Source organism: Gorilla gorilla, chromosome 9, assembly GCF_029281585.2.
Source record: "Gorilla gorilla gorilla isolate KB3781 chromosome 9, NHGRI_mGorGor1-v2.1_pri, whole genome shotgun sequence".
In the NCBI taxonomy this organism is placed as follows: domain Eukaryota; kingdom Metazoa; phylum Chordata; class Mammalia; order Primates; family Hominidae; genus Gorilla; species Gorilla gorilla.
Window position 1 is genome coordinate 111172035 of NC_073233.2, and position 24269 is coordinate 111196303.

The 24269-nt window shown below is 36.4% G+C and overlaps 1 protein-coding gene across 2 annotated transcripts in view; it reads left to right on the forward strand.

The window, feature by feature from the left end:
• The window catches only part of DYNC2H1 (dynein cytoplasmic 2 heavy chain 1), a 371095-nt gene that overhangs the window by 168597 nt on the left and 178229 nt on the right, over window positions 1-24269 (forward strand). For both annotated transcript variants that reach the window (XM_031016281.3, XM_031016282.3), the window contains 5 exons: window positions 3709-3774; window positions 5546-5596; window positions 6366-6443; window positions 9633-9764; window positions 10913-10985. In XM_031016281.3, the coding sequence (XP_030872141.3) occupies window positions 3709-3774; window positions 5546-5596; window positions 6366-6443; window positions 9633-9764; window positions 10913-10985 (400 nt within the window). The remainder of the gene's footprint in view (window positions 1-3708; window positions 3775-5545; window positions 5597-6365; window positions 6444-9632; window positions 9765-10912; window positions 10986-24269) is intronic.

Consider the following 24269-nt stretch of genomic DNA (forward strand, 5'->3'; position numbering starts at 1 on the left):
AATGTGTTTTTGCAGATGTTTATCCATATATGTATGTTTTTATAAACATCTTCCTTCTCCTTCTACAAAATGGATTATGCTATATATATTTTGTTTTGATTATTATTTATGATAGACTTTTGGATATTGTTATTTAAGTTTTCCCTCTGTTATAAACAATCTTTCAATGACTGTCCTTATTTCTTATTAGGAGCACATACGTGATCCCTTTGCTTAAATTTCTAGAAGTGAAATTTCTTTATATAAGGACATGTAGAATGTTAAGGAACACGTAAAATGCCCTCCAAAAAAGACAGCATCTATTTCATTCTCAACAGCAATCTATTCGAGTTTTAAATCTCTAAACCTTATTTATACCAGGTATTTTATAAAGTACTTGGCCTTACAATTCTTATTTTAACGTATGCCACTTAATTTTTTAAATTACAAATTATTCATGCTCTTTGTAATAGCCAAATAATGTATACATATAAATAAAGAAAAAAAAGCCTCCTTTTCAGTCTCTCCCCAACTTGTTACCCCCTTTTAGACCTTATATAACAGGTGTTAAAAATTTGGTTTTATTCTTCACAAATTTATTTGTGCTCATATAGTTATACAAAGTGTGTGTTCAAATTTTAACATGTTTGGCTTTTTGTATTCAATTTTTTAAAAATTTAGCTCCAATTTTATTTTAATGTGGGTAATTTCCTTCGGTTTTTCTTTCATTTTACTTATATTTTACAGATTTTTCTTCATCTGGGTCTAATTTAAACAATTATAAAGTTCTCTCCCCCTCCTTCATCTGCCTTTTTCAGAAGCACTGTATACTTCTGGGATGTTTAGTCCCTTCTTACATTCTTGAGTATTTAATGATACTTGTATTAGAGTCTCTTTCAGATTGTTCTATTATCTGAAATTCTTGACATTTTAGTCTTCTTTTCTGATGTGTCTAATGACCCTTGCTTATAGTGGATTGTTTTCTCCTGCTGATAATTTTGGACCGTGAACTCATCTTCAGTGATACTTTATCTTTTGGAGTTCTTTGAGATCAGGGTTAGGGGAGTAGTTCTCTAAAGCAAGCTTGCCTCGACTCTTACCAGGTAACCTAGTGACGTCATGATTAGTTCTGTTGTTTAGGGACTCCCTGTCAGTCCATTGTTAAAATGTATGCCTTAAGTCTGTGCTCGGCACAAGTATGATGTTTAATTTTTTCAGAGGACGCTTTTCTTTTCCCCAGATTCCAGGTATATTTGTTGCTTCTTGTGAGCATGGGCACTTTTTTCTGGTTCATATTTTTGCTGATAATGTAATTCTTTAAGGGCCCAAGTTTTAGAAAGAAAGAAATCTCATTGTTAATATTTCTCCTTATGTTGGCTCTGGTAGGTTGTGCCCTAGGTTACCATGACTGTTTTCCTCTAAGGCAGCCATAGCTGGTTTTAATGCCACTCTGGTTTTCAATTCCCTCTCTTTTTCTGATGCTTGAGGACCTTTTATCCAAGATTTTAGGTATTTGTAGCTGGAATGTTTTGAAAATTAGTCTTTCATCTTCCATTTTGCTAGAACTGAGTCACCAATTGCTGATTTTCTATCTTAATTTCCTGCAGGTTGGTAATTGTGTTCCATAGACAAAAAGATTAATAACGATTAAATAAAATGTAGGATCTGTTTTATTCATTATTAGTACTAATAAAATGATAATAACTAATGTTTATTGGGCTTTTAGAGTGTGCTAGGTACCATGCTAAGTGCTTCAGGTACATTATCTAATCTAATTATTAAAATAATGCAGTGAGGTAGATAGTATTTAATATTATTGTCCCCTGTTACAGAGAAGGAAACTGAGGTCAAGAGAGATGATGTAATTTGTTTCTGGCTAAGGTCACCTGGCTAGTAAAATAGGAGGGATGGAATTTGTATCCAGTTTCTTGATTCTGGACCTGTGTGGTTTCTTTTTTTCTTTTTTTTTGACACGGAGTTTCACTCTTGCTGCCAAGGCTGGAGTATGCAATGGGGAGATCTTGGCTCACTGCAACCTCCGCCTCCAGAGTTGAAGTGATTCTCCTGCCTCGGCCTCCTGAGTAGCTGGAACTGTAGACGCATGCCATCACCCCAGCTAATTTTTGTATTTTTAGTAGAGACAGATTTTCACCATGTTGGCCAGGCTGGTCTCGAACTCCTGACCTCAGGTGATCCGCCTGCCTTGGCCTCCCAAATTGCTGGGATTACAGGCATGAGCCACCATGCCCGGCCCTGTGTGGGTTCTTAATGCCCATGTAATGAGACTGTTCTTATAAGAAATACTTGTTATCCACCTGCCTATTGTAGGCAATAGGGTTGCAGTGGAGAACAAGGCCTACCTAGTCTCATGGAGAGTAGAGTTAGTATACTGTGTGGATTAAAAACATTCTTCCCATAAATGGAAACAAGTTCGTTTATTTCCACAACATTTAAAAGATGAAAACATCAAATCTTATTTTGCATAGGTACCCTGTATTTAAGAGTGGTGTTTTTGATACATCATGTTACAATTATATCTTATCCATTTTCATACTATATGTCTGACACAGTATTGTTTTACCAGAAAGATGTTTTATTATATTTTAATAAAGACATACTTTTATTTACTCAATTTTGTATGCCATATATAAACTTGTGGCTCTTATTTAATTTAATATGTTCTTAAAAATTGGACCAATTCTTACTTATGGCAAATAATTAGTTTTCAGTTCTTTGTAAATATGTTATTTAATTTCAAAGAGTTGAAGTCAAAGAGTATGATCCTCCTAAGATTACCGGCAGTAGAATGTATGCGGCGTATTATCGAATTCACTTCCTACATTCTTCGACTTTGTTTCTTCCTTCTTTCTTTTTATTTTGTCTTTTAGATTGCTCCTGAAAGTCTGAATCTTAATTTCTACCTTATTTTTCTATCTTCCCTTCTTTTTTTCCTCCTTCCTTTACTGAGAAATTTCTGAGCATAATCTGTGTTGTAGTTTTCTGATAAAGTAGATACGACCTTCTCCTTTGATAACTCTCATTCTATGTGATTTGGTGTCTTTTTGATACCTATTTATTGACAGCCTGTTTTTGGTTCTGCTTTTGTTTTACCTGTGAAGTACTGGGTTATCTGATAGTTTTTTCTGTATTATCTAACCTCAGTTAGTTACTCATGTTTTAACTTTCTAAGTGATAACACATTGAAGGAATTATTTGTTGTTTGGGCTTATTTGGTATAACTTTTCTTCTTGTGTGGAAAATGAAGAGTTCATTACAGTTTCCTGTTTGATTTAGGAAATTAATCTATCTAGTAAGGAGAAAATAGTTGTCATAATTGCATGTAGTCACCCATATGTTTAAACCTACACAGTGACAAACTGAAGATTGCTAATGCATGGAGTGGATTTGGTGGATAATGACTAATCAAATTTCACAATTGTATTAATGTTTCACCTGGCTAAGTTAGTTTTGTTTTGTTTTTTAATGACATGGGCCCACTGCGTAATTGTTAGTGCTTTCTCTAAAAATTTGATCACTTACTCTGACCCCACCCCTGACTTGAAGTGTTTCTAAGATGTAGAAAGCAATCTGAATAGTAATTTCTTACATTGATAAAAGTAGGTCATAGGAAGACAGAATAGAGATTTTTGTGTGCCAGATTTTAACGACTATGCTTTTCCAAAGGCACAAATTTTTAAAAGGCAAGATAATATCTGTTATTCTTTGCAGGCTGATCAGTTGATGTTCGCTTTGCATTTTGTTCGAGGCATGCATCCTGAACTTTTTCAAGAAAATGTAAGTCAAATTAAAGGAGAGAAATTTTATAGTAACATAGAAATTTGTTAATGGGTGGATTTATGTTTAGAAGTTATTTAGGCTAGAAATTATATATCAACCTATTAATCTTTTACTAAGTTAGAAATGTAGTATAAAATGGTGATTTCTAGTTCTACTTCCCTGTGGATGAGCCTAACATTCCAGAGTGATGGTAAGGCAGGGAAAGAAATCTACCAAGCTGCCTACATTTTTCTGAACCCAAGTTCACTTACTTAGGGCAACAGAAGAGTCAGCCTTCTTATTTTCCTGGCCTAGGTAGTAGAACTCATAAATAGAAAAAGTGAGACAATATTGGTACAAAACTACATTATTTATTGCTTCCACTGAACTGTCAAGAGGCAGCAGGTGAGGCATGAGGATGGGCAGTTCTCAGAAGTTTTCCTGAACCTACAGGTTTATGTTAATCTTTTTATGTATAATTTGTCTTCCTTGTTTATGATCTCATTTCTAGTCTGCCGTGTAACCCCTTCTCAAACTTTAAAAGGACCTCCCTTGAGCTGGAGCTAACGAGACCATTTCTTGTCTGCTTACAATTTAAAAAAAAAAGTTATTTGCAAGTAATTTTTCTCATTATGATGCTGTTATCATAAAGTGAGATTCCAGTAGCCAGGGTGTCAAGGGATGGTATATGGACAGTGCAACTTTGACTTACTTTACTCTACTTGGTCAAATTTTAACTATTTTCTGGTTCCCTTCATTTGAATATAATAGTTAAAATAATGCAGACCATTCACAGTTCTCCATACGTTCTCCCTTTGTTTTTCTCTGACTCCACATGCACTGGCTAACTTGGATAGTTTCTGCTGAATTTATTAATTTGGTCCCGTTTACTCCTGCTGTTAACTTTGATGTCTTTTCCTCCTCTTATCTAATGTTTTCCACTATGATCAGTATGTTCCATGAAATATATATATTCCTTATTTTTCTCTCCTAAAATATAAACAAATTGTCATTGGGAAAGGAGAACACTTTTCTCTGACTCACATAATGTGTAGTAATCATTCATATTTTACTTATTTGTGGCTGCATTATTCTAATAGGAAGAGTGTGTGGCCAGGGTGAGTGAAGGCAGAAAATATGTTGCTTTGGTAGTTTTTCCACATTGCTCTCAAATGTTCATATATTTTGCTTATTTACTGGCCCGTGTGTGACAGTAGTCACACAAATAGTACCTATTGTTGTCTAACTTGGGGATGCCATGGGGAAGGTGTAGATTTTCTTGGCACTGGATTCTGCAACACTTGATTAATCTTAATTATATGGCAAAAAAAAAAAAGATTAATGGTATCTTCTCCCAATCAGTGAGAAAAAAATGCATTAATGGAATTACTTTTCTCAATATTTCCTACCAGATATCATTTTTAAATTTTTGGGTGCACCTTACTTCTTACTTATTAGCAACAAATAGCCTGTGGAAAAACAATTAACAGGTAGTGACAAATGTTAAGTGAACATGACATTTAAATTTTTAGACATTGAGACTCATATATATAATGGAGTTAATTGTTTTGTTTTAATAAAATTATTCTTAGTAGATTTCATATTAATATTTTATGTTGTCACATTAATTCATTCTTGATAATGTTAACATACTAGAAGAAGTGGTAAGATGGAAATGAGTATCTGCTTAGAAAAATGCATTTTAAGCCATCTTATAAGGAAAGTTAGACAATTTTGTTAACTGGCTATCATTTTTATATTTTTGTGTTCCTATATTTTTATTCAATAGGAATGGGATACGTTTACAGGTGTGGTTGTTGGAGACATGTTACGGAAAGCTGTAAGTTAAAATAACAAAATCTATTTTGCTCTTAAATATTTCTGGCTTTTTGTTCATGAGGTATAATTTGCTTCAGAGGTGTTCTAAATTATTGTTGAAGTTATAGTTTGATTAGAAGAATATATTCTGGCCTCTTAAGTATTTCCTATAAAATAGACAAGTATATTTGTTTACTTTGAAGACATATATTCTGAGAATAATATGTCATACTAATGAATTAATGCAGTTTCTTTTTCTCAGCATATGTATTTTATTCCAAGGATAATTTTATAATCTTTAAGAAAATCAAATCTTATAACTTGAAAATTTTTCTTGTATACTTGGAGTTTAAAAATTACATTTTAGAACTTTTAATAACTTCATTCAAATTTAGCTTTTTTTCTAGTAATTTCCTATTTGAATAATGAATAATAGTCTTCCAGCAGTACACCCAAAATATAACACGGAACCTAGGTCATGTCTGAAATGTAAGATATAATTTTAAAAAATGTAACTTTTATGACAGTTCCTCATGACATTTGAGTTTTTCTGAAGTTTCATGAAAGATTAAGCACAATGAAAAAATGATTGCAACATTTTCCTAAATGGTTCTCAGTCCCTTATATTACATAGAATTTTACCATGGTGACTTGTAAAATACATAAAAATATAAAGAAATAATGCATAGAATGAATTTGTTTTCAAAATAATAAAATAGCTAATCAATTGCTATTTTTTAAACTCTGAATTTTACCAAGTATACTAAGGAAAATAATTGCTTTTATTAAAGGACTCTCAACAAAAAATACGTGATCACCTTCCGTCTTGGATAGATCAGGAACGAAGCTGGGCCGTGGCAACATTAAAGGTATTCCTTTTCTACTATGAGACATGTTTTAATTTCTTCTGTATTTGCATTGTTTCTGTTGATACTTTGTGCTCCTTATTCGTAATCAGTGTTAACATTTTTAATAGGATGTAAGTTCCCCCAGTAAAAAGTTACCAAAGAATTATTGTGATTAGTCCTTTAACCAGTAATTATTAAACCTTTCATTTATGAAATAGCATGCCTTCCAAATACAGTATTTTCTTTCTCTCCCTTCCCACCCCAGCCACCATGGTAAGTTAGGCTATGAGAATGGTGACATGGGGGAAGAAAAAGCAGTTTAGAAGCTTAACTCTCAACAATTCTGTGTTCTTCAACTACTCAGGCTAAAATGTTGTTTTTGTGGGGAATGAAAGACAAGTCTATGCATATATGTTTCCATCCTTCCGTTCCTTCCCCTGCTTTTCTTCACAACTGTTGTATCATTATAACAGCACCTGATAAAAATGGTAAGAATAGCTAGCATTTACTGATGGCTTACTATGTTCAAGGCATTATACAGAATTTTAAAATGTATTATCTCGCTAAATATTTTCAATAACATCATGAGGTAGCTACTGTAATTTTCCTTGTGTCACAGATGAGGAAATTAAGGCACATAGAGATATAGTAACTTGTTTATGGTCACTTAGGAAGTAGAGCCAGGATTTAAAACTATGTTTCTTGTTGCACAGTCTGGGCTCTTCACCACTACTCTTTACTGCCTTCATTTCATAAACATTGGTTGAGTAAAAGAAATGAAAAAAAGAGGGGGGGAATTCTGCTATATATCCTCCATTTTTTTTTCATTAATCATTTATTTGGTGCTTACTACCAGTTGGCATAATGCTAGTGACAGTCTTTACTTGACCAAACTTTAGTCAGGCTCTTGAACCTTCTTCTAGGCCCACCTGTGCACTTCCTTGTAAAAGCTACTTTTAACAAGAACCCTGCAAAGTTGGTTTAGTGAGAATTTCTTAATCTTCCATATCTGATTACCCTTGATATCTAATCAGATTCCTCATTCTCCACCATTCCCCAGGTGATTCTGATGACTTTGGCCTGTCTTCAGGAAGAATCCCATTAGGTTGGTTTAGCCAGAAATCCCTGTACCCCTGATATTTCCTCTTAGTAATTTTCCATCCACTGACCTCACTTTGCTCCTTGGCTATAAATTTCCACTTGCCCATGCTATATTCAAAATTGAGCCCTGCTCTGTACTGAAGTCTCTTTTCGCCTATTGCTTCCTCTATTGTAATAGTCCTGAAAAAAATCTGTTTTTAATGCTTTGACTACTGACAAGCTCTGGTTTTTTGTTTATACCAGTGGAATGACAGGTGTATGTTTTGTAATATTAAGAGACTCTGCCATGAACAAACTTATGTTGTAGAGAGCATATCAAATAATTACCTTGTCATAATGGTTGACAGTATACAAGGTAGCCAAATACATGATGATAATATAATGTGTAGCACACCTACATTAGCAATGATGGGGCCTTGTATACTAAATGTTAATAAAGTTAACAGACCACCATCAAGCATTACTTTAATAGGCTTAGATCATTTATTAAAAAGTAATTAAATTGAAATGTAATTTATTTTCTGCTATTTAATTTAAGTTACATAATGAAATTTGGGCAATATAATGGATTATTTTTATATGAATATAGATGTTTGGATAATGCATTTTTATATACTTGATTTATGTTTATATTATATGAAGTTCTATACTGAAGATATAGATCTTCTAAATTTCTCATTTGTTTTCAATGAAAATTCTTCACCTTTACAGATTTACATTTCTGATCTTATACCCTACTCTTGAAAAATTTGGGAAAAGAGAACACTGTTTGAGGTAGAGGGATTAATGTGTTTGGGAAAGCCTCTGAAAGATGATATTGTTTAAAGTGAATATTGAACGTGGAATAGAAATTTGTGAGGTAGCAAAGAGGGTTAGAACATTTAGAGACAAATAGAGGCATTTACAAATAGAGGCATAAACAAATAGGGTTTAGAAAAACATTCTTTGTTTTTGGATTTGATACTGTTTTAGAAAAACAGAGCTTGACAGAATTTAAAACTGAAGATAAGTTTTATTGCCATAGGGGAAAAGAGATGTCAGTATAGTACTGGGCTCAATTCTGAATATAGCATGGACAAGTGGGAATTTGTACCCAAGAAGCAGGGTAAGGATTAGTGCTGGGGGTCAGTGAATAGAAAACTATTAAGTGGAAATGTCAGTGGCAAGTGGGGATTCTGGCTAAACTGATTTAGCTGGTGAAGGCAGATCAAGATGATCAGACACCAACAGATAACAAGGGTGGGAGAGGAGGAATTTTTCTTTTTTTCTTTTTTCTTTTTTTTTTGAGACAGAGTCTCGCTCTGTTACCCAGGCTGGAGTGCAGTGGTGTGATCTCAGCTCACTGCAACTTCTGCCTCCCAAGTTCAAGTGATTCTCCTGCCTCAGCCTCCCGAGTAGCTGTGATTACAGGCGCCCACCACCAGCCTGACTAATTTTTTTTGTATTTTTAGTAGAGATAGGGTTTCACCATGTTGGCCAGGCTGGTGTCAAACTCCTGACCTCAGGCGATCTGCCCGCCTCAGCCTCCCAAAGTGCTGGGATTACAGGCGTGAGCCACTGTGCCCGGCTGAGAGGAGGAATTTGATTGGATATTCAAGGTAGGGATTCTTGCTAAAGTTACTTAGCAAAATTCTTATTAAAATAGGATACTTACAAGGCAGGACACAAAGACCCTGATTGAGGCCTAGTCAAAGAGAGCTCAGAGGAGCCTGACCAAAGTTTTGACAAAGAGAGTCTTTGTTAATATTAATATGAAATTTGACATACTTAACTTGACAATCCTTAAAATTTGCACTTGATCTTAATGACAGCATTTGTTTCCTTCACAAGGTGGAGATAGCTAGGTACGAATGTTTTTACATAGAGAAAAGATTAACTCATGAGTACTGATTTAGTACTACTTTGGAAGTGTATTTTAATTCTGGCTTTAATATTAGGTGAGTTTACCATAGAGTTGCCAACCTAGAAGTAATTAGACAAGGCAACACAAAGTAGAAGAGTAATAAACATCAACCAATAATTGGTTCTCACTTTTAGTTTTTTAAAAAATAAATATATGTGCTTATATGTGCTTATAGCTCACTGTATATGGCCATTTTTATTTTTTAGATTGCTCTCCCCAGTCTTTATCAGACCCTCTGCTTTGAAGATGCAGCTCTGTGGCGTACTTATTATAATAATTCAATGTGTGAGCAAGAGTTTCCATCTATCCTTGCAAAGAAAGTTTCCTTATTTCAGCAGGTAAAATTTAGTGTTATCTAAATGCAAAAAAGTGTTTAATGTTTCTCTTATTATTCAGAAGCCATTTAAAGGAAAGCTTTGCTTTTAGAGTGTTCCTTTACCTTTAATGGCGTATTTGGGGAAGGGCTTGATGCTTTTGCCACCTTATTGACAATTAAATCACGCCAAAGTTTCTGGGTCTGGTTTCTCTCTCACTGTGGCTTTTTTTATTCCTTTTGTCTCAGACCCGAGGGGGACTTTGTAATAGGAAAAATGTATTTCAGAAAGAAACTAAGGTACAAATTGTACAAGTTTTACAATCATTTCCCAGAGTTATTTGTAAGGAAAAGACCTAATAGTGAGTAACAGGGGATTTTTCCCATTCTATTTTAAAATAGAATGTTGAAACCTACTGGCAGGTTCCGCTCAAACTTTTTTGCTAGTCAAAAAGCTTAGAGTGGGAGAGCTCTTCAGAAGTTGATGCTCCAGAAAATGGCCTTTCCATTTATCTCTTCTCTGGATCTAACCCCTTTGTGTCTCCATATACAGTAAATTCTATTTCCCCAAAAGTGCTTAAACAAAAAGGAAAATGACTAAGAAAAAATTGATTTGAAAACTTAAACATCTAGGAATATCATAGATATGCATGAATCAGTAGTCCCAGCTACTTGGGAAGCTGAGGTGGAAGGATCACATGAGCTCAGGATTCGAGGCAGCAGTGAGATGTGATTGCACCACTGCACTCCAGCCTGGGTGACAGGGCGAGATGCTATTTCTATTTTTTTTTTAAAGGTAAAAATAGTGATTTGAAAACTTTAGGGAGGATTTCTGGTTTCTGGGCCTCTGTTTGCTGTCAACAGAAATGCCTCATCTACATACCATGATTTTCACCTGCCATTTAGCCTTTTATTAGATCCAGAAGATGTTTCTAACCCTATGTTTACTTTTGATGATAGGCTTGAGGAAGTAAATGGATTTCAGTAATATTTTTGATATATACTTGCTATATACCTATTGTGACAGTTTAAAGCACAGTAAATAATATGGAACAATGATAAGTGTTCCCATATTTAGTAAACATTTGTTTAATTAGTTAACATTAATTATTGTTTAGTTAAAGTAGTTGCAGCAACTTTATTCTTTAAAAATATTCTGCATTTTATTTTAAGATTCTTGTAGTACAGGCGCTAAGACCGGACAGATTGCAAAGTGCCATGGCTCTTTTTGCGTGTAAAACTCTGGGTAAGTGTGATGCTTTTCAAGAACTAGACCACTGACCTGAATTATTTGTTTTTAATTTACCTTTCATTTTATGTTAGCCTGAGTTTAGAAATGTTATAATGTCTCTTTTATTCATTCTGTTTATTTATCTTCCAATCTCTACCTGTTTTAGAAAAATAATTCTCGGCTGGGCATGGTGGCTCATCCTGTAACTGCCCAACAGGTTCACCTTGCCTGCTGCCTAGACAGAGCTGATTTAGCAAGACAGGAGAATTGCCATGGAGAAAGAGTAATTCACACAGAGCCGGCTGTGCGGGAGACCGGAGTTTTATTATTACTCAAATCAGTCTCCCTGAGCATTGGGGGTTACTATTTAAAGATGATTTGGTGGGTAGGGGCTTGGGAAGTGGGAAGTGCTGATTGGTCAGGTTGGAGATGGAATCATAGGGGTTTTCAAGCGAGGTTTTCTTGCTGTCTTCTGTTTCTAGGTGGGATCACAGAAATGGTTAGGTTTTACAGTAGTGGTGTTATCCCCAGGAGCCATTTGGAGACGTTCAGACTCTTGCAGCCACAGGTTGCATTACCCCTAAACCATAATTTCTGATTTTGTAGCTAATTTGTTAGTCTGCAAAGGCAGACTAGCCCCCAGGCAAGAAGGGGGTCTTTTTGAAAAAGGGCTGTTATGAATTTTGTTTCAGAGTCGAATCGAAACCACCTTTGCAAAAATTAAAACTGAGGAAATTATGACAGTTAAAGAGCTCAGGCCAAACTGACTCCATCTTGCTTCTAACCTATAAGCTATCCTTGTTCATTCTTGGGCACAGGCAGAACTAACCTTGGGAAGGAATTTAGTTTATGGTTTGACTCTGAAACAATATTGATAATAGCCCTTTCCCAAAAAGACCCACTTCTTGCCTGGGGATAAGTCTGCCTTTGTAGGACTAGTAGGTTCGCTATGAGATTAGAAATTATGGTTTAGGTACTGGGTGTGGTGGCTCATGCCTGTAATTCCAGCACTTTGGGAGGCCAAAACGGGCAGATCACTTGAGGTCAGGAGTTCAAGACCAACCTGCCCTACATGGTGAAACCCCGTCTCTACTAAAAAAGAAAAGAAAAGAAAGTAAAAGAAAAATTAGCCAGGCATGGTGGCGAGTGCCTGTAATCCCAGCTCCTCGGGAGGCTGAGGCAGGAGAAATGCTGGAACCCAGGAGGCAGAGGTTGCAATGAGGAGATATCATACCACTGCACTCCAGCCTGGGCAACAGAGCGAGACTCAATCTCAAAAAAAAAAAAAAAAAAGAAAATTATGGTTTAGGGGTCATGCAGCCTCGGGCTGCAAGAGTCTGAACGTCTTCAAATGGCTCCTGGGGATAACATCACTATTGTAAAACCTAAGATCAGTAGTTGAGATATTTTGCAGACCCTGCACTAGATGGATCAGCTGACACAACCTAGTCCGGTAATCTGGCTCAACCAATTCTGTGATCCCACCCAGGAATAGAAGACAGCAAGAAAACCTCACTTCACCCCCCACTGTGATTCCATCTCCAATGTGACCAATCAGCACTCCCCACTTCCTAAGCCCCTACTCACCAAATCGTCTTTAAAAACTCCGATCCTGAATGCTCAGGGAGGCTGATTTAAGTAATAATAAAACCCCAGTCTCCTGCACAGCCGGCTCTGTCTTGGTAAATCAACTCTGTCTAGGCAATGGGCAAGGTGAACCCATTGGGCACTAAAAAACCATAAGCTAAATTCCTTCCCAAGGATAGTTCAGCCTACATGCAGGAATGAACAAGGTCAGCTTAAAGGCTAGAAGCAAGATGGAGTCGGTTAGGTCTGATCTCTTTCACTGTCATAATTTCCTCAGTTATAATATTTGCAAAGGTGGTTTCAGTACCTGTAATCCCAGCACATTTGGAGGCTGACGGGGGAGGATTGCTTGAGCCCAGTAGTTTGAGACCAGCCTGGGCAGCATAGTGAGACCTTGTCTTTAGTAAATATTAAAAAATGAGCCAGGCACGGTGGCATGTGCCTGTAGTTCCAGCTACTCAGGAGGGTGAAGTGGGAGGATTTCTTGAACTCAGGAGTTCAAGGTTGCAGTGAGCTGTGATTCTGTCACCACATCCCAGCGTGGATAGCAGAGCAAGACCTCATCTCAAAGAAAAAAAGAAAAATGATTCTCTTTGTTGGATATAACCCATATATAATGTTGAATTAAATTTGACATCCTATATTTAGTAACGATATTTGGACTAGAGTGTTCCTCAATCCAATATGATTGGTGTCCTTACAAGAAGACATCCATGTAAAGACAGACACGCAAGGAGAGTATAATGTGATTATGAAGGCACAGATTCAAGTTGGGCAACTGCAAGCCAAGGAACACTGAAGATTTTTAGGCAACCACGAGAACCTAGGAAGAGATATGGATGTGTTCTTGTAAGGACACCAGTCATACTGGATTGAGGCACACTCTTGTCCAGTATGACCTCATTTGAAGTTAACTAATTCTATTTGCAATGGCCCTATTTTCAAAAAGGTGAACCTTTTGAGGGACAGGGGTTAGACTTCAACATATCTTTTTTTTGGGGTTGGGGGGAGACACAATTTAACCCATAACACCTACCAACCAAGCTTTTCACATAATGCCTATCTTCTACCTCACCCATACGCACACAAATATTTTGAGTCACTTTTTAGACTGGTCACCTGGTTGGTTAATGATGAGTATATGGAAATAAGTCTGGATATGTTCTGTGCTTTTGCTTACTTATGCAGGGGGAGGAAATGTCACTATTTATTCACCTCTGATAGAATGTTTATGTACCAGATAACTTTTACTCCTGTTTGGCAGAGTAATTATCCACCTTTCTTTTGGTTGCAAGTGACAGATACCCATATTAAACTCGCTTAAATGAATAAAGGGAATTTATTAGTTTAAGTATTCAGTACTCAGGAAAGAACAGATAGGGCTGGCCTTTGGGTTAACTGGACTTAGACAACATCATGACTCAGACAATATCAGGAAACTCTGTCTTTGTCTCAGTCTTGCAGTTTGTCTCTGTGTTTCTCTGCCCCCCTACTCCTATCTCTCTGTTTCTCCCTTTTTCTTTGTGTCTTTGTCTCTCTCTTCCTCTCTTGTTGCTTTTAGACTCTCATTTTAATTTCTGCATGTGTGTTGTCCTTAGTCTCAAGGGTTCATAATATTCTGGTTGATAAGACCACTAACTTGCTGAGTTATATTTTAAAGCTTATGATGAAAGGAGAAAGATAACTTTTCCTTCCCAACTTCACCATCAAAAATCCTAGAGAACGACTCTGATTTACTCAATTTAGGTTACATATCCACCTCTGCAACTAATCACATCAGAAATATGTGGAATTACATTTCTCCAAAAGCAGCCATGGATGGGGGAGTGGTTATTACCAGAAGTGAAGGAGGGGATGCTGGTACAAAACAATAGATATGCATGATAATCAGGCTACATATAACCTGTTTTAATGTTTATATTTATTGATAGTTTGATAGCTGACCTATTAATTTGTAAAGTGCAGCTGGGCGTGGTGGCCCATGCCTATAATTCCAGCACTTTGGGAGGCCAAGGTGGGCAGATCACCTGAGGTCAGGAGTTTGAGACCAGCCTGGACAACATGGTGAAACCCTGTCGCTACTAAAAATACAAAAATTATCTGGGTGTGGTAGCAGGCGCCTGTAATCCCAGCTACTCAGGAGGCTGAGGTGGGACAATTGCTTGACCCACAAGGCGAAGGGTTGCTGTGAGCTGAGATCGTGTCACTGCACTCCAGCCTGGGCTACAGAGCAAGCCTCCATCTCAATAAATAAATAAATAAATAAATAAATAAATAAATAATTTTTTAAAGTGCATTTTGGTAGTCTAACTCCTTTAAGAGTTATAAGTATACAACTTGATTCTGTAGCTGTTGGAGAAAATGTTCTGTAAATGTCTGTTATGTCTATTTGGTCTATAGTACGGATTAAGTCTAATGTTTCTTTGTTGATTTTCTATCTGGATGATCTGTCTAATGCTTATAGTGGAGTGTTGAAGTGCCCTGCTATTATTGTATTAGAGTCTATCTCTCTCTTTAGCTCTAATAATATTTACTTTATATCTGGATACTCCAGTGTTGGGTGTATAGATACTTACAATTCTTAAATTCTCCTGCTGAATTGACTTCTTTATCATTATACAATGACTTTGTTGGTCTCTATACTTTTTGTCTTGAAATCTCTTTTATCTGATATAAGTATAGCTACTTCTACTCTTTTTTGGTTTCCATTTGCATGGAATATCTTTTTCCATCTCTTCATCTTCAGTCTATATGAGTCTTTATATGTGAACTGAGTTTCTTGTAGGCAGCATAAAGTTGGGTCTTATTTTTAATCTATTCAACCACTGTTTCTCTTTTACTTGGAGAATTTAGTCCATTTATATTCAGAGTTATTATTGATAGGAAAGGACTCTGGCTATTTTAGGAAAGGACTAACTACGGCTATTTTGTTTTTTTGTTTTCTGGTTGTTTTGTTAGTGTCTTCTTCTTCTTCTTTTTTTTTTCCTTTCTTCCTGCCTTCCTTTGTGTATAAGTGATCTTCTCTGGTAGTATATTTTAACTTCTTGCTTTTTTTTATGTGTGTATACATTATAAGTTTTTCCTTTGTGGTTACTATGAGGCTTGAGGAAAACATAACCAGTGGATTTTAAACTGATGACAACTTAACTCTGATTACAAAGAAAAGAAAAGAAAAACAAACCAAGCAAAAAGAAAAAATTTACACTTAAACTCAATTCCCTTTCCCCCATTTTGGGGATTTTTTTGGTCTCAATATATATCTTTCTATATTGTCTATCTCTTAACAATTTATTGTAGTTAGTATTTTTGATAGGTATCTTTCAGACTTCATAATAAAGATATGAGTGGTGATATACTTTGAATATACATCCCTAGCAAATCTCATGTTGAATTGTAATCCCCATTGTTGGAGGTGGGGCCTGGTGGGAGGTATTTGAGTCATGGGGGCAGATCCCTTGTGGCTTGGTGCTGTCCTCACAATAGTGAGTGAGTTCTCTCAAGACCTGGTTGTTTAAGCATGTGGCACCACCCTCCCTACTCTCTCTTGCTCCTGTTTTTGCCATGTAACATGCAAGCTGCTGTTCTCACCGTGTGAGATGCCTGCTTCTCCTTTGCCTTCTGCCATCAGTAACAGCTCTCTTGAGGCCCCCACAGAAGCTTAGCACGTGCTGGTACCATGCTCGCAGAATCATGAGTCAATCAAATCTCTTGTCTTTTTAAATTAGCCCATCTCAGGTATTTCTTTATAGCAACACAAGAATGCCTAACACAAGTGACTTACACACCGCAATTACAGTGTTAGCATTTTCTGTATTTGTCTGTATACTTACTTTTACCAGTGACTTTTATACCTTCAGATGATTTCTTGTTGCTTGAGAATCCTTTTCTTTTAAATTGAAGAATTCCCTTTAAAGTTCTGGTGTTGGTGACATTTTTTAGCTTTTGTTTGCCTGGGAAAGTTTTTATTTCTTTTTTATGTTTGAAGAATGATGTTGCTGGATATAATATTCTAAGTTGGAAGCTTTTTTTGCCTTTAGCACTCTGGATATGTCATCCCCCTCCCTCCTGGCATGTGAGGGTTCCGCTGAGAAATGTTCTGCCAGACATATGGAGCTTCTTTATATGTTATTTGCTTCTTTTGTCTTGCTGCTTTTAGAATCTTTTCTTTGTCCTTGGCCTTTAAGAGTGATTATTATATGCCTTGAAGAAGTCTTATTTAGATAGAATCTGTTAGTGATTTTGGCTGTCTTGTACCTGGATGTTCTTATCTTTCTCTATGCTAGGCAAGTTCTCTGTTATTATTTCTTTGAATAAACTTTATATCCTGATCTCTTTCTTTACATCTTCTTCAAGGCCAATAACTTATAGATTTGTCCTTTTGAAGTTATTTTTTAGATCTTGTAGGCATACTTCATCCTTTTTATTCTTCTTTTTTCTCCTCTGTATTTTCATGTTTTCAAACTCACTAATTTATTCTTCTGCTTGATAAATTCTGTTATTGAGACACTGATGCATTTTTCAGTTTGTTAATTGTATTTTTCAGCTCTAGGAATTGATTGTTTTATAAAATTATTTGAATCTCTTTATTAAATTTCTCTGATATAGGCCAGGCGCAGTGGCTCACACCTGTAATCTCAGCACTTTGGGAGGCCGAGTTGGGCGGATCACTTGAGGTCAGGAATTCAACACCAGCCTGGCCAACATGGTGAAACCCCATCTGTACTAAAAACACAAAAATTAGCCAGGCATGGTGGCAGGTGCCTCTAATCCCAGCTACTTGGGAGGCTGAGGCAGGAGAATTGCTTGAATCTGGGAGAGGCAGAGGTTGCACTGAGCCAAGATTACACCACTGCACTCCAGCCTGGGCTAGTGAGAGTGTCTCAAAAAAATTTTTTCTCTGATATAATTCTGATTAATTCTCCGTGTTATCTTAAAGTTCGTTGCATTTCCTCAAGACAGCTGTTTTGAATTTCTTGTCAGAGAGGTTACGTATCTCTGTTACTTCAAGATTGGTGACTGGTGCCTTATTTAGTTCATTTGCTGAGGTCATGTTTTCTTGGATGTTTCTGATGCTTGTGGACCTTCATCATTGTCTGGACATTGAAGAGCTAGATGTTTATTCCAGTCTTCAGAGTCTGGACTTGTTTTTACCTATTCTTCTTGAGAGGGCTTTCTAGGAATCCAAAGGAGACTGAGTGTTTTTACCTAAGCCTGTTTTCACTAAAGCTGTTTTAGCACTATTGGGAACCCTAAGCCCAAGAACTCTATGACTCTTGCAGACTCCTAGAAACACAGCCTTGGTGGACCTTAGGAAGATAAGGGAGAATTCTCTGGGTTCCTAGACAAAATCTTTTGCTCTCTTTCCTCTCTTTTCCCCAAGCAAAAGGATTCTTTCTCTATGCTGAGTTGCCCAGAGTTTGGGGAGAGGCGATATGGGCTCTGCCTTGACCACCGCAGCTGGCACCATGCTGAGTCATACCTGAAGCCTCAAGCCTTCCACACCAGCGCAGTACTGAGGCTTGCCCAAGGCCTGTGACCACTACTGCTTGGCTGTCACTGATGTTAATTCAAGGCCTGAGGCTACTTTAGTCAGCAGGTTATAAGCCAGCAGGTTCCCTTCTGGCCCAGAATGGATCTTGAAACATCAACTAAGGAGCAAAGGCCTGGAATCATAGGCTTCAGGAATCTTCCTGGTGCTTTATTTTCCTGTGACTGGGCTTATGTCCAGTTTGCAAGACATAATCCTCTGTACTCTTCTCTTGCCTTCCTCCAAAGAGAAGGAACGTGTCCACGTGCTGCATTGCCTGGAGTTGAGGGAGTGGTGATGCAAGTACTCTTGTGGGCTGCTGCAATTGGTGTTACACTGGGTCACACCCCAAGCCCACTGCTGTGGACATCAGAATAGCACCAGGGCTTGCCCAAGGACTGCAGTCACTGTGTACTGACTGCCACTCAGATTTATTTGGGCCCTCAGGCCATTTAATTAGCTAGTGGTGAAGATGACTGGGACTTGGTTTCCTCCTTCTGAAGCAGAGGACTTCCCTCTGGCCCCGGGCTGCTGTATATGCTCCTTCCATGGGCACTGGTAGAATTCTGCCTGGTAATGAGGAGGAAATTAAAGAAAGAAAAAGAAAAAGAAATAAGCTTTCCTGTATTAGGCTGACTTATCCTAGAAGCAGCAACAGGCACAGCCCAGACCCAGGAAAAGCCTCGATAAACAACTATCTGCAAAGCTAGGACACAAAGGAATGTTCTCTGGGGACTCTCCCAGCACTCCCTCAACATAGGGAGGAGAAAAACAAATTTTTCTTTCTCTTATGGTATGAGTTTATAGATTCCTGTTCTCTGTAACTAATAACTTCAAGTATTCTGTTTTATCTAAGTGGTACAATGAAGGTCATGAGCCATCTGAGAAGGCCTGAGCTACAGCCACCTGGGCACCATAGTGAAGGTTATGAAATAAGCCCGTGCAAGACACTAGAGCAAAACCTAGATAACAGCCATCTGTGCTGAATAGCAAGGGTCATGTGTAATTCTGAGTTATGCACCTGTCACAATTTGATTAACTGCCTTTGTTCTGCCTCTCTATCCTTGCTTTCACACCACTGTAATCCTGCTTCAAGTTAGCTCACTCCCTTTTTGAAGGGTGTATAAAGGTCAAGAGCTATCTTTGTTCTGGGCCCAGTCTCAGGATGTTAATCCACTGGGTCTGAGTGCCCTCGATAAAATCTTCCTGCTTTACTCCAAGGTCTCTCTGGTCCTCCTGATTCCTGTAACAGTATTGTGTTCCGCTCAGTGACAGGACCACACTGAGTTCCAATGCAAAGTCACACTCACTTCACTTTCCTCCCCTATGCACACAGATTCTCTCTGTGCTGTGCTGCCTGTGGTTGGGGTAGGAGTGGTATAGGCAATCCAAGACTGTTCTTCTCACTCTCTTCAATGCCTCTTTACTTGTGAGTCTATTGAAATCAGCTGCTGTGATCACTCACTAGGTTTTTTGGTTTGTATGAAGGTATTTTCTTGCATGGATAGTTGTTCAATTTGATGTTCCTGCAGGGGACAATTGCTGGAGGATTCTATTTGGCCATCTTGCTCTGCCTCCTTCTTAACTGTTGAGTCTAAAGACTGAAGTAGTTGGAAAAAAAGATGCTGGTGTCCATGTTTGGAAATGCTTTTGAAAATACTTTATCTTGTTACTGGAACAATTAACATGTTCCCAAATTTGGATACACATGGTGAGTAATAACTGTATAATACACATCTAAGAATATGGAAAACAGTTGTCCCTGTATTTAGCACTAAAATTAGTTGATTGAAGTAGGCTTTTACTAGCATTTTTGAGAAAATAGAAGCAATAGGACTAAAATTCTTCATTTCCCATCAACACATCTGCCATTTGCCTTAGTACTCATACTCATTCTGCTTTCCTTTCTCTTACTATGAATGAATGTCTTTGCTGTAATCAAAGCTCAACTAATTTGCTGTTTTCTTCTTCATTTCTGCCATTATCATCTTCTCCCACATCACGAATTTCACCTTCTTTGCTGGATCTTTTTTTTAGCATACAAATATATTTTACTATCTTCTGTCTTAAAAATACCTCCCTTGGTCTCAGACCCTTTTCTAGCCACTCTCCTATTTTTTACTTCTTCTAAACTCAAAATTGTCCATTTCTTTCTAGAACACATTCTTCTCTTGATTGTTATGTTTCTTTTTTCATTCCCCAACCCTCTTAGGCTGTTCCTTTTTACTTTCCTTTACTGGCTTCTTGTCTGCATGTCTTCTAAGTGTTAGAGTACTTTTCTTTTTTACTATAGTTTTACCCTGGGTTTTATTCTTTCATTATTACACATTCTCTCTGTAGGTGACCTTACCCAATCCCTGGATTTAAATATCATTCTTAAATTACTGATGCTTATATCTCTTATTTCCAGCCCTGGAATTCTAAGCTTGTGTATTTAATGCTTATTTGATGTTTTTATATTAAAAACATCAAAAATAAATGTCTCAAATTTAATGTGATCAGTACAGAACTTTTGATTTTTTTATACTAGCATCTACTCAGTTGTTTAATCCAAAACCCCAAAAGTACAGTCATGTGTTGTTAAACAGTTAAGTTTAGCAGTGTTGTTTAACAAAAGTACAGTCATGTGTTGTTAAACAGTTGTTTAACAGTTTAACAGTGTTTAACAAAAGTACAGTCGTGTTGTTTAGCAGTGGGGATGCATTATAAGAAATGTGTCAGGCAGTTTCATTGTGTGAATATCATAGAGTGTACGTAAACCTTGATTGTACACCCTCAGACACACCTAGGCTATGTAGTATAACTTATTGCTCTTAGGCTACAAACCCGTGCAGCATGTTACTGTACTGAATGCTATAGGCAATTGTAACACAGTGGTAGGTATTTGTGTCTCTAAATATAGAAAAGATACAGTAAAAATACAGCATTATAATCTTATGGAACAACCATGGTATACATGGTCCATCATTGATTGAAAAGTCATTATGCAGCTCATGTAATTCTTTCCTCTCTTTTCTTTCTTTCTATACTCAATCTACCATCAAATTCTTTTGGTTTCAACCCTAAAACTTACTCTGAATTCATTTTATTTGCTTTATTAGTACCAACCTAATACAAGCTATCATCAGCTCTCAATTACTGCCATACCTTTTATTTGTTGTCTCTATCTTTAGAGTATATCCAGAATCCAGTCACTTCTCAGACCTTTAGGACTTTCTACCACTTTGTTTAAGCCACTTTTATATAAGCGAGATTATTACCATTCAGGCTTCTATCCTTCCCCCCTTTAAGTCTATCCTCAGCATAGCTGCTAAGTGCCTTTTGAAATATAAATTAGATCATATCACTTCTCTGCTCCAACTCTTATGATGGAATGTGACATCTCATCTTCTTCAGAATCCTTATAATGTCCTACAAGGTCTTACCCTCAGATCTTATCTCCTAACCACTCTTGACCCTTGCTCAGTTCTTTACCAACGTAATAGTCTTTTTCTTGTTTTTTTACTGCTCTAAGTATGTTTCTGGAATATCAGAACCTTTGCACTTGCTGTTCCTATTGCTGAAACGCATGTTAAAATAAAACAGGACACTTTTCAGAGAGGTTCTTAAGAGAGGTTTTTTTTCCCTACCCATTTAGTCTTTAATAATACGGTTTTTATGCCACATTGCACATAACCTTTCTTACTGATTTTATAGTTTGACTCCCTATCAACTCTTTGAAATACTTATGGTACTATTTCATCTCCAGGTCAAATGACATTCAAGGTTTAATGGCATTAATTAAAAACCTCATATTATTTATATATTCAGATGCTTTGAAAGTTTAATACACTTTTAAAATCATACTATTTCTAAGCAAAAATTATGTTTACTATTGTATGGCTGTATGACTTTGTATTTGGTCAGGTAGCTTTATTAAATTGTTTTAATGTAAAATTGGAGTTTTTATTTCAGGAATAAGTTTTAAAAATTCAAATCACTGGAGAACAACAGGCACTTCCTTCTTTTTAATCAAATTTTAGAGCTTTGATTTTAAATGTAATTTCTCAAGCATCATTCATATGGAAAGATCTTTATTAAGTTTTAGCAATTTTTTATAATCTGTAAACCTTAAAATAGTAAGTTAAAAAGATGTATTTATGAAAGTAGTCTTGATTTGAATATTTAAATTAACATAGCAGTCCTCAAAGCTTTTAGGGATGCCTGTTTAATATGATTCTACAAAGCAAGACTTATGTGCTGGCAAAATCTACTACATTACTTTTTAGAAATGGTAGTGACCAGATGCAAGTATTCTTACTTCTGTACTTCTGATATAATTTTGACTTAAAATGACTATCATGAGGAGTATATTATACTATGTGTATTGAGGTATTGGAAATGTAAAGAGACATGTCCCCATACGGTGTTACAATAACTACAGTAACCAGAAATTTTTAAAGGTTCTTCATCCAAAAAGTTATTTTTGAACTATGCATCTTTCCTAGTTTTACAGTTCTGTACCTCTCTTATGGCATCATCCTATCCCATGCACCCTGCTTTCATAGCTCAATCTGTCTTATCAAGTTTGTGTCTAAAAGAAAGAAAGACATAAGGATATGTGCATTCATTTTCTGTTGCTGCTAGAAATTTATCAGGTTTAAACAATGCCCAGTTATCATCTTCTGCAGGTCAGAAACCTGATGGGCTCACCAGGTTTCTTTGCTCCAAGTTTTGGAAGCCCTGGGGAAAATCCACTTCCAAACTCATTCAGGTTCAGCCCTATTCAGTTTTAGGAGTGAGGTCCCCATTTTCTTTCTGTCTTTTGGTGTCATTCTCAGCTTTTAGATGCCAGTTGGTATCTAGCCTTCCTCCATCCTTAAAGCCAGCATTAGCAGATCGATTCCTTTGCATGCTTCATATCACTCCTGTTTCTCTTTTCTGCTACACTTCTTTGGCTCTAACAAGAGAAACTGTTCCACTTTTAAGGGGTCAATTGATTAGCTTGGCCCACCTGAATAACACAGGATAATCTTCTTACTTTTAGGTTCATGACCTTAGTTACATTTGCAAAGTCCCTTCACAGCAGTACTTAGTTTAGTTTTTGATTGAATAATCAGGGCTTAGGATTCTTGAAAGAGATATCTTTAGAATTCTGCCTACCACAATACATTTGACTTTTTTACTTGTTTCTAGGGTTCAGTACTATTCCATTTCTAAAGTGCAGTTTCCCATTTAATTGATTCATATATATTGGGTTAGGTAGTGGCTGTTGATTTTCCTCTTTTTATTGATGTTTGTGGTACATTTTTACAATTTTTTTCTCATAAAAGAAAGGTAATTTTATACATCTGATACTTATCAGCTCTTTGTTATGGAGGATGAGAGGAATGAAAAAGAATGAATCTATTATACTTACTACGTATAATAGTTTTGATAATTTGCCACTTTCTTTACTCAGGTACCTGCAAAGTACGGGAGTCAATTTGTTCCTTTTTGAACTGCAAGTTGTTTCTTTTTTATTATCTCAGTATTGTATTTGCATAAAATAAAAAACAATAAAGGTTTAAGTTATTCGTTTGTCTTATTTTTTTGAAGGAAGTGCTGTATTTATTTTTTAAATTATGGTCAGAATATAAAGTTCCAGTGATTTCCAAATAGTTTTACATGATAATTCACAGTGCAATTATTATTTTTGGCTCTCTAACTATATTAGTTTTGAATGATTCATATTGATGATTCTGATGGTATCGTGAATCAGAATTATTTGGATTGATAAAACCAGTATACTCAGTTCACTTAAAGTGCAACAGAAATTTTGCTGGAGTTTTGTGGGCAGGATGGCTAACATATAATTCCAAGTAACATGAATGTCACCTGTGTTATATTAAATGGCAAGGTATTTTTCATGATTTTTTTTCTCCAACTCAAAATGTTTTATTGCTTTGAAATATTGTGTAAAATGAATTAATGGACATATATTTATATCCTGTGGGATTTTAAAATTAAAAGTTATAATTGAATTTGCTAGGCTCTGGATAATAAAATAGTGAAAGATTCAGTATGATTCTTGCCCTCATGAAGTTTACAGTGTACATTGGTTAAATAAACAAGTGGTATGGTAATCTGCATTTTAGCTTTTTTAGACAGTTTTTGTATTGGCATATATTTTCCAAATAAAACACACTTAAGTCAGTAAGTAGTTA